A 12,500-nucleotide genomic window follows, 5' to 3' on the forward strand; every position below is an offset into this window, starting at 1 on the left:
TTAGAATACGGGACTTTCTAAACTTCCCGCAGGATTTCAGATACTCGATAAACAAAAAGTAACGGAAAATAATAAAGTATTTACACCCGGAAACTTATTACTTTTAGTAAAGTACCCCACTTTCTAAACTCTCTAACGAAGCCCAGAGGCACACCAAAGTACCTTAATCTTATCTACCAGATAATTCAGCTCACTGAAGGGATGGAAGTAAAATGGGGTACTTTACTTATTACTTTTAGTACCGACTGATATCACAGGTATTAATATAAACTCTAACCCACATATTGTGGACCGTTACCTGAAGCCCTCAACAGAAAACACATCGCATGCTTATATGTATACTAGCATTATGACCCGTCGTTGCCGGGTCATAGTGCTAGTGCATGTATATATGTGTATATATATGTGTACATATTACATGTACATCTATATATATACATCTACACATATAATACAAAATACAAAGTTATATCTTGATATCGCTAGTGATAACAATACTCAAAATATATAACAGACTGGAATTGTTAGCCCGTCTCTTGTAATTTCGATCAATTGTATCTTGTCCTCCCTCTTGTATAGAAGTATGGCTACAATCCAGCCTACCTCTACTTCGGAGAGGGAGGGCATTTAAATTTTTTTTCCGGGACGTCCTACGTCCCAGATATAAAGGTAAAAATAAAATATTTCCGCTTTGCAAGTTCGAGTCGAGTACTCCCTTGCACGCTCTGTTGACTCGAACCTTGCTTCTATTGTGGCGAATTTACCGCCTCTGGTTAGATAACTTTCATAGTCGCACCAAGACACTTTTCGAAGGTGCTTTCTTCCAGGTGTTCAAATCTTCTTTTTTCTCTACATTGTATACTTTATAGACAATAGTCTTTTCCTTAATTTAATTTTTTATTATCCATCTGGACTATTCCATTTCTGCACTCTAATTTCATTTTAAATTTATTCCCATCATGTGAAACCACTTATTCAAGTTCAAATCATTGATGCAATTTTATACCAATTGCTATTTTTACTTTTGTTATGTTACGTTTATATCATACTTTAGTTTGATTTTAATTATTACTTAAATATATAGATGTACATGTAATATGTACACATATATATGTATTTATATTTATAACTTGACCTTATGAACTTTCTAAACTCTCTGACGAAGCCCAGAGGCACACCCAAGTACCTTAATCTTATCTACCAAACACTTCGGTCCACAGAAGGGATGAAAGTAAAGTGCGGTACTATGACTTCTTGGCTGAAACAGCTGTAAAATACTATTCTACTTTCTATGCTCTACGTTATATATCTTAATAATTACTGGTATTTTTATATTTTATATGTTATATATGTATGTATAATGTTATAATTGTTTTTTTTTAATACATAAATAGACATAATATAATGTCTAAAAGTTGATCAATACCACCTCTTGATCCCCTCCTCCATTTTTTATTGCTGTATAAATTAAGGGTAAAACAACTTTTTAACCTCACCCATTTATTACATTCAGTAGTGGAATTAATAATTGGGTATTCTACCAGCAGTATATTGGATAGATATTATCCCTTAGTTGGTTGGATTCACAACCTCTAACTCTCTTGGAATTATATATATACACACACACACACCACACACACACACACACACACACACACACACACACACACACACACATATATATATATATATATATATATATATATATATTTAGTTATTATAAATCTTCCACTGAGGAGGGAGCCGGTTTCCAACAAAGATACAAGGCTCCATCTTTGGGATGTAGTTAACACAGACAAATTCATACTTGGAACTTGAGAAAAGTCTTGCATATTTTTACTGTTCCACTCACAGATTGCACTTGTAATGTACGAAAGAGCCGGTCGATTTCTCTTTCTGAAAATCGCAGTTTATCTAGATTCTCCTTTAAGCATTTACTAACAAAACCTACTGATCGAATTAATATTTATATGAATATGAATTCATAGTCTGGATGTAGAAACTGGAGGTTCCGAAGCAGCTGTCCATAGATATAGTCTTTTTCTTTGATTTTCAAAGAGACATCTATATCTGCAAGCAGCTAGCTATATCTATCTATCTATCTATCTATCTGTCTATCTATCTATCTATCTATCTATCTATCTATCTATCTACTGATACATACATACATACATACATACATACATACATACATACATACATACATACATACATACATACATCCGTATGTATACCTATATTTATGTCTAAGTTAATCGTTTAAGATGTGGATTCTGAGAATCATGCGGCTATCACAGAAAGCTCCGCGTACAGACTCGGCTAACAGCCCCTATAGTAAACCATTACAAAGAAGTGTAATATAGAGTGTTCATATAACCGATAATCCAAAAGATCGATGAAGTAAATTTATGAGGAACATATATAAACACAAAGTCAGGAGGTAAGAGAGGTGAAAATATATTTATTTAACTGCTTCCAAAGGATCACGGCCGTTTCGCAACCTTCTTCATATAATATTAATTTCAGTATTAAATGTTCATATCACACCATGAGATAAGACAGAGAGACAAAATAAACTGGCAAAAAGATATTAATGGATAATTCAAGATCCTGGATTTCTAGCTTTGCTTCAAATAAGCTCTGCTTTCGTCAGTTGAATATATCAGATGGGCACATAAATACAAATATATATATACAGAACACACGTTATACTTACATATACGAACGTCCATACATATATATGCACGTATGTACAAGGCCAGTTCAAATCGCCCGCCAATGAGGTGGTTGGCGGGCGATTTGAATAGGTATATATATATTATATTATATATATATATATATATATATATATATATATATATATATATATATATATACATATATATATACATAACTTATAAACAAGGGTATAGAAAAATTATTTCAATGCCAATATGCTGAGAACAGACATTAAATCGTCAATTTCCACATTTATAATATACATTCACTATAGATACACGTCGTGCTGAAATCGAAGAAAGCTAGCCAACAGAATTCTTTTTTAAAAAAAGTTCGTTATTTAAAAGAAAAAAGTTGTTGGCTAGCTCTCCTCGATTTCAGCACGACGTGTATCTATAGTGAATGTATATTATAAATGTGGAAATTGACGATTTAAAGTCTATTTTTCAGCATATTGGTATGGAAATCTTTTTTCCTTTTGCCCTTGTTTCTAAGTTGTTTATAATTTTAACCTTTAAAGGCATTTTAATATGCTGCCACTTTTTGATGAAATTTTTTTCTGAAAAAATTCCATCCTATATTATTAGTAGTATATAAATATATATATATACATATATACACACACACATATATATATATATATATATATATATATATATATATATATATATATATATATATATATATATATATATATATATAATATATATATATATATATATAAAAACAGAGTGAGTGAAGATGCGAGAGAGGGATGCCGACGGGAGAGGAATTTTAAACGTAAATTAATGTTTAAATTTCCATAGAAGTAGTTAGGTTGTGGCATCAGTCACGTTTACTATTCGGGAATTGTTATGAAGTTACTACAACATCGTTGGAACATTTCGTCTTTGGACATTGATAACATGAAAATAGACTTGTAACAGTTCCAAAATGAAAACGCACCAGATGTTTCGACAAGTTCAGATACATAACTCATCTGTGTGTCGTCATCGAAAATAGGTTGGGAAATACTGCGCTGAACGCGTCTGTATTGTTTGTAGGAACTTATCTTAACATTGGAAGACAGCGCGGTATGTGGTAGCATTATATAATATATTATCATCATCGTCGTCATCATCATCATCATCACCACCACCACCACATCATCATCCCCACCACTATCGTCATCATCATCATCACCACCACCACCACCACATCATCATCACCACCACTATCGTCATCATCATCATCACCACCACCACCACATCATCATCCCCACCACCATCGTCATCATCATCATCACCACCACCACCATCATCATCATCATCACCACCACCATCATCATTTCCACCACCATCGTCATCATGATCATCATCCTCATCATCACCATCACCACCATCAACATCATCATCATCATCATCATCATCATCATCATCATCATCATCATTATTATTATCATTATTATTATTATTATTATATTATTATTATTATTATTGTTGTTATTATTATCAACAACACTACCGCTTCCAAAAATGAGTGTTTTCTTTCTCTTGTTTTCAGCTAAGAACACCGTGAGGGAGGGAGCGTGTGTAGTATAAAGTGCAAGATCTCTTCAGTCACCTTTCCACACAAAATGAATTCACGCATCTATTTTGGTCAGAGTAACAACATCAAATGCTGTCTGCACTCGCTCTGTCTGCTATTCACTTCGATTATTGCCGTAACGCATGCGCGTGGTTGTCGGGTAAGTTTCTTTCTTGTTTTTCTTTCTTTCTTTAAACCGCTTTCTCATCCAACGTCCGTCTGTCTGTTTGTCAGTCCGTCTATCAGTTGCTCAAACTCTATAAACTTTTTATAGCCAGCGGCAACAACAATCTGAGGTAACAAGTAATGAGTTGCGCATTCTAACAAAAATAAATAAATAAAAAAGTAAGAGAGAGAGAGAGAGAAACTGTAAATTAGTTTCGTAAATTAGGATATGTTTGAGAACCGTGAATGGAGGTACAAAATGGTGAAACCGTATGGCATATAACCAGCCAAAGTACGTCACGAGCCCAGAAGGAATATAAGAGACGCCACGACCATATAGCAAGGATTGTCCATTGGACACTTTGCAACAAGTAAGGACTTGAGAGAGCAAAAAATTGGTCCGACCACAAACCCGAAGGCATCATCGAACATGATAATGCGAAGATCCTATGGGATTTTATGATTCAGTGCGACCATGAGATGGAGAATAGGAAGCCAGACATAGTGTTAATTGAGAAAGAACGCAAACTATGCTGGATCATAGATAAAGCATGCCCAGCTGACAACAAGGTATGCGATAAGGAAGAAAGAAAAGTCGATAGATATAACAGGTTAGCTTGGGAGGTTAAGCAGTTGTGGTCGAGGAAAAAGTTGGTAGTATAACCAATAATTGTCAGAACCCTGGGAACTGAGTAAAAATCTCGAGAAGTACATGGAACAAATAGGGGTTGCTATAAGGGTGGAGCACTTGCAGAGAACAGCATTGATTGGAACCGGTCGAATACTCCAGAAGGTGCTCGAAAAATAAGAGGTGTTACCTTAGTTCATTGGTAGTGAACAGCTGACACCGTAGTACATCTCCAGCGTTAGAAGCAGTGCAAAGGCAACAATAATATTAGTAGTAGTAGTAGTAGTAGTAGTAGTAGTAGTAGTAGTAGTAGTAGTAGTAGCAGCAGCAGCAGCAGCAGCAGCAGCAGCAGCAGCAGCAGCAGCAGCAGCAGCAGCAGCAACAACAATAATAATAATGGCTTCAAATTTTGCCACAAGGGCTGCAATTATGGGGCGGGAGACGAGTCGATTACATCGACCCCAGTGTTCAACTGGTACGTATATAATAGTAACAATAATAATAATAATAATAATTATTATTATTATTATTATTATTATTATTATTATTATTATTATTTTATTATTTTTATTTTTATTATTATAAATGCCCTGATGCAGTACCAGGCGGTGGCTCTCATAATTTTTGAAGTGATTGGAAATGTTATCATGTCCATTGTTTTGCCTTGGTATAAAAGATGGGCTACAGCAAATATTCTGCTCAATACCACAGATTTGCTTGTCAGTTGAGGATATCCCTTAGTGGTTGACAATATCTGCATTTCTGATCATGGGCAGAAATAGTAGGGGAGGAGTTCATTGTAGTTTGAATAATTCCCCTCTGGAAACATGGGTATTTCTTTCAACATCCTTAAACAACCCTTATTCAGGGACCTTTTGAGCAAGATGGGCTGCTCGACATGAAGAAAATTCTAACTGCAAGGTTATGAACTGTTTATCTTGGTATGCGATCGCCATGTTGCGCACATATAGTTGTGATGTATGTGCCTGGTGTACCCTTATCGGACGGGTAGTTATGGTGGGTACATTGGGCTTCGTATATTTGTATCCCAGTGTCACTTTGATGGCATGCACTGCCTTCTCACTCATGGAAAAGAACACAAATGAGGTTTAAAATTTATGACAGCTGTTTCGGTAGAATTTTATTGATGTATTTCATAGATTTCATCATAACATATAACCCACCATCATCGGGTAAAATTTTAAACAGATATTATCTCACCTGTTTGTACCTGTTTAAAACTTTATCTGATGATAGTGGATTATATGCTATGGTGTAATATATGAATACATCAATAAAATTCTATCGAAACAGCTGTAGTAAATTTTAAGCCCCAATTTGAGTTCTTGCTTTTGTGCCTAGGCCGCACCTAGAACCAGCACTGGGTCAGTTCTGCGATTTACATTGGATTTTGTACTTACATATCTACTGTATCCTACCAACACAATATCTTTACAGTTGTTTTACCTCACTGTGAACTCTACGTTATTGTACCAGGCCATTTCTTATTTCTTTATTGCCCACAAGGGGCTAAATATAGAGGGGACAAACAAGGAAAGACAAACGGATTAAGTCGATTATATCGACCCCAGTGCGTAACTGGTACTTATTTAATCGACCCCGAAAGGATGAAAGGCGAAGTCAACCTCGACGGAATTTGAACTCAGAAGGTAATGACAGACAAAATACCGCTAAGCATTTCGCCCAGTGTGCTAACGTTTCTGCCAGCTCGCCGCCGTTGTACCTGGCCATTTCTGACGTCCAACGTACTGCTGTGTCTAGATTCTAATGAATCCTATAACTAATCATGACAGGCGTGGCTGTGTGGTAAGTAGCTTGTTTACCAACCACATGGTTCCGGGTTCAGTCCCACTGCGTGGCAACTTGGGCAAGTGTCTTCTACTATAGCCTCGGGCCGACCAAAGCCTTGTAAGTGGATTTGGTAGACGGAAACTGAAAGAAGCCCGTCGTATATATGTATATGTATGTGTGCGTGTGTGTGTTTGTGTGTCTGTGTTTGTCCCCCTAGCATTGCTTGACAGCCGATGCTGGTGTGTATTTATGTCCCCGTTAATTAGCGGTTCGGCAAAAGAGACCGATAGAATAAGTACTGGGCTTACAAAAGAATAAGTCCCGGGGTCGAGTTGCTCGATTAAAGGCGGTGCTCCAGCATGGCCGCAGTCAAATGACTGAAACAAGTAAAAGAGTAAAGAGTATACAAGTTGGAGCATTTCAGCGCTTATCCATTGGCATCCGTTCACGTCTAAAAGTTGAAGTTAACTTGTGGCGCATTCAAGAAATAGAGATCGATAAAATGAGTCGCAGGTAAAAGCAAGTGCTAGATCAACGAAGTCTGGTGCTCCAGCATGGTCGCAGTTCAGTGACTCAAACGAGTAAAATGATAACTTGAATGGAAATTCCTGTCCTTAACTGAGGGCCGCCCAATTTTTCTTGAGTCTCTCTGTCTCCCTCTTCTGTGTTTTCCTCCCCACTCTCACTGCCTCTCTTTCTCTCTCCCTCTTCTCTCTCTCTCTCTCTCTCCCTCTCTCTCTCTCTCTCTCTCTCCTCTCTCTCTCTCTCTCTCTCTCTCTCTCTCTCTAGTCTCTGTCAAATTTAACCAGAATAACATTATGATTAATTATCATGGGTAGCTTATATCTTAATCATGTAATTGTTGCTAACGCCCAGCGACTTCAGAATGTTGGCTTTATACAGGCACCCTTTACGCAACACAACGTTCAATAATAATTTATTATGTATATTTAGGGTGTGACAGGAAAACCTGCCATATGTCACATGGCCATTGTTGCGGCGCTAGTTAAGCAGATGATAATGGCGTTTTCATGTAGCTTAATGCTTTATCATTTTTGTTTTAGCTACCAGCATGGTTTCAACAGGCTATGCTTATTCTGTTGAAATATTTATCAACCTGTAAAACGAAGGTGTTTTTTGCCGCACCCTATATTGGAAGCACTCCGTCGGTTACGACGACGAGGGTTCCGGTTGATCCGATCAACGGAACAGCCTGCTCGTGAAATTAACGTGTAAGTGGCTGAGCACTCCACAGACACGTGTACCCTTAACGTAGTTCTCGGGGATATTCAGCGTGAGACAGAGAGTGACAAGGCCGGCCCCTTGAAATACAGGTACAACAGAAACAGGAAGTAAGAGTGAGAGAAAGTTGTGGTGAAAGAGTACAGCAGGGATCACCACCATCCCTTCCGGAGCCTCGTGGAGTTTTAGGTGTTTTCGCTCAATAAACACTCACAACGCCCGGTCTGGGAATCGAAACCGCGATCCTACGACCGCGAGTCCGCTGCCCTAACCACTGGGCCATTGCGCCACCCTATATTATATCCCCACTCTCCACTATATTTCTACGCTTCCATACAACTAATGCTGGTGTGTTTTTAAGACAAAGCCCTGCGTTTGAAACAATTCCTGCTTTGCTTTCTGATCCTCAAATTGCGATAATTATTTCGGTAATCGCTCCCTTAAGCATTCAGATTACTCCGCCAAATGCAATGCTTATTTATTCTCATACTTAATTGTGCTTTATCTCATAGCTTCAAAATTTTGATGAATGTGATTGCTTATTTCTAGAATGACATTGTAGAGTATGTGTAAGAGGTCAAATCTGACAGTTTTGAACACATAACAGGTACAATATTTGGGCCATATTGGCCGGTTTAAATGCTAAACAGTTAAATCTCACTAAAGAAAATTGTGTTTCATCCCTCCACAGTCGACAAAATAACGTACCAGTCAAGTACTGGGGCCGATGGTATCGACTAACTCCCTCCCCCAAATTTCAGGGTTTTTGCTTATATTAGAAGCAATTTGAGTAAAGAGTATCCTCTTTCTTTTTCTTTTCTTTATCATTTATTCGAAGGAGGAAAGGAGCGCCCTTAATCTTAACAGGTGTTTTGAGATCGGTGACTGAGAGTGGAGAAACGACTCGTGTTGTTTAACCCTAGGTCAGCCAGTGTTAAACCGACTCAGATATTTCAGCCTTGATCTTCCATTTCTTTTCTCGGGAGCTGGCAATGCCGCCGCGTGGGTAAGAAGCTCGTTTTGTAGCCACGGGATTTTAGGTTCAGTCCTACTGCGCTACACCTTGGGCAAGTGTCTTTTACTATAGCTCTGGGCCGACCAGTGCCATGTGGGTAAATCTGTGAGGAAACCGTGTCGAAGCCCATCCAATATATGTATGTGTATGTTTGAATGTGTGTTTTTATGTCTGTGTTTTATCACCGGGTTGAAGGGTTTACTTACTTTTTTAGTACATTTTTTAAAAAGTCTTGAACTTGTTCTATCGTTCTCTTATGCTGATCCATGCGAAATATCCGTCGGGCTTCCACACAGTTTCCGTCAACTAAATTCATATATATACACCTACATGAAGACACACACAAATACTTTTATATATACATACACAAACACACATTTCTATTACACATAATGCGTTGAAGTAATAATAATTTGGAATTTAAGGAGATATTAATAATGGTCATAAATTTTGGCACATGGCCAGCAATTTCGGGAAGGAGTAAGTCTATCAAATCGACCCCAGAGCTTAACAGGTACTTATTTCCTCGACCCCGAAAAAATGAAAGGCGAAGCCGACCACGGCGGAATTTGAACTCGGAACAAGAAGACGGACAAAATTCCGCCAAGCCTTTTGCCAGCACGCCGCCTTAAGACATATCAATAATGGAGCTCTTACAGTGGATATATTAATATAGTCCTCTTTTCCTGGCTTACATGGGCCGCACAGAGTATATTGATGCAGATTTTCTACGACCGGATGCTCTTCCGGCCACTAGCCCACACTTGTTTTCAAGCAGGATAATAGTCACCTGTAGACAGATGAGTTTTCGCTGAGATGAAACAAAAATTATCCATTTTTGAAAAGAATGATCACGTGTGATGAGAAATGGATTATTTACAACAACATAAAACGAAAAAGGTCCTGAGGAAAACAAGATGAACCGTCTTCAAACTCTGCAAAAGCTGGTCTGTATCCGAAAGTGATGCTGTCTGTATGTGGTAGGATTAGAAGAGCATTGTGTATTATGAGCTACTTCCACGAAGTCAGACGTTAAATTCAGACTATTATCGTTCCCAATTAGACTAATTAAAGGAGACAATTGATGAAAAACGTCCAAAATTGGCCAACCAAAAGGATGTTGTCTTTCATCAGGACAACACTAGACTGCACGATTCTTTGAAGACCAGGCAAAAATTGGTGCATCTTGGGTGGGATGTCCTACCCCAATCACCGTACTCACCTAAGCTTGCACCTTCGGATTATCATTTAATCCGACCCCTGCAAAATTCTCTTAATGGGAAAAACTTCGATTCTTTAAAAGAATGTAAAAACTACTTACACCAGTCCATGATCCAGAAAGATGCCAAATTCTCGGAGGACGGGATCATGAAGCTGTCTCAAATATGGCGAAAGATAGAGGAACAAAATGAGAAACGGTATATCCAGCTATCTTTAATTTCACTTAAAAAACGCTATGAACATCTTTACCAACTCAATACATATGATCCAGATATTCTCTGTATAGAATGCACTTAGATTCTATTCAAGAGATTCAAACTTGAGAGATTCAAACTGGAAGCAAATATGAGGATAAGCGAATTAGACAGATCATCAATATATAAAGTATCGAAATGATACAGAGTACAATCTGTATATATGTATACATATAAAAAAAAGGTCCAACTTACACGGTATAAATGATACAGAAAATTAAAGGGGTGGAAGAAAGGTATTGCAAATCCAACAGCAGTTTATGGGGGCCCAGCCATCCATTACCTTTCTTCCACCCGTTTATATCACCCGTTTCTATATCATTTATACCGTGTAAGTTGGCCTTTTTTTTATATATATACACATACATACATACATACATACATACATACATACATATATATATATGAATAATTGAGTAGTTGAATGAATTATCTTATTATGGATAATTCGGTTAACCGATACCTGGGTAGCAAATTCACGTCAGAGAAACACGGTTGAAGCTACATGCCTAGGGCAGAGATCACGTGCTATCGTGTGGAAATTTGTTTGTTTTTTTAAATACAAATAAATGAAAGAATGGAGTTGAACGACGAATTAACAAAACTCCTTTATTTTCGACATATGTTTCGAAGGCTGCCTTCAAAACATATGTCGAAAATAAAGGAATTTTGTTAAATCGTCGTTCAACTCCATTCTTTCATTTATTTGTATATATATATATATATATAATATATATATATATATATATATATATATATATATATATATATATATATATATATATATACCGGAGTAAACACATAAATGTGAAACAAGGTGGAAAAAAGAGTACTCAAATACCAGTGGTAGAGTAATATGCTTTATTTTAAGCAGCAGAAAATTCAACAAAATCTGTTACTCTGAGTTTCTCGTTGCCGTTCATCAGACAGTTTTTGCTAGCAAAAACTGTCTGATGAACGGCAACGAGAAACTCAGAGTAACAGATTTTGTTGAATTTTCTGCTGCTTAAAATAAAGTATATATATATATATATATATATATATATATATATATATATATATATTATATATATATATACATATTTTGTATGTCATGTATTTAATATACTTTATACATTGATCTGTCTAATTTTCTTATATATATATATATCTTCCATATTCTATTTTTTATTTGATCCAGTCATCAGACTGAGGCCGAGCTGGGGCAACACCTTGAAGACTTTTTAGTTGAATGAATCGACGCCAGAACTTATCTTTTTTCTATATTCCTTTAAGCCTAGTACTTATTCCATCAGAACTATTTCGCAGAACCGCTAAGTTACGGGGATGTAAACACACCAACACCGGTGTGGGACAAACACAAATACACACGCACGCACGCACGCACCACCACCCCACACACAGACACACGCGTATATATATATATATATATATATATATATATGACAGGCTTCTTTAAGTTTCCATTTACCAAATCCACTCACAAGATTTTGGTCGGCTCAAAGCTATAGAAGAAGACACTCGTCCAAAAGTACCACGCAGTAAGATTGAACCCGGAACCATATGGCTGGGAAGCGAGTTTCTTACCACACAGTCATGCCTGCCCTTGCATATGTACATGTATATGGTGGAAGTCAATTCATGACCGAGTGAGATCGCTTCTTTAACACAGTAAGCCCGTGCAAAACGCTCCGAGAGTTCAAGAAGTTCCTGTGCGTGGATTTGTTTTGAGTGGAAAAAGTATTGCACAGCACTGGAACCACTTTTCAGCGCAATCAACTATGGCACCATTACCACAACAGGGGTTGAAAGGACCAGAAACTAACTGCACATCAGGAGGGATTTGTTTTTTTTTTTTGTTTTTTTTTCGTACGAATTT

At 37.2% G+C, this 12,500-nt stretch overlaps 1 protein-coding gene across 1 annotated transcript in view; it reads left to right on the plus strand.

Annotated features, from left to right (window-relative positions):
- Positions 1–12,500, plus strand: part of LOC115216809 — a 60,968-nt gene that overhangs the window by 18,791 nt on the left and 29,677 nt on the right. The window contains exon 2 of the mRNA XM_029786390.2: positions 4,261–4,444. Within this exon, the coding sequence (XP_029642250.1) occupies positions 4,334–4,444 (111 nt within the window). The 5' untranslated portion in view covers positions 4,261–4,333. The remainder of the gene's footprint in view (positions 1–4,260; positions 4,445–12,500) is intronic.

Source organism: Octopus sinensis, linkage group LG10, assembly GCF_006345805.1.
Source record: "Octopus sinensis linkage group LG10, ASM634580v1, whole genome shotgun sequence".
In the NCBI taxonomy this organism is placed as follows: Eukaryota; Metazoa; Mollusca; class Cephalopoda; order Octopoda; family Octopodidae; genus Octopus; species Octopus sinensis.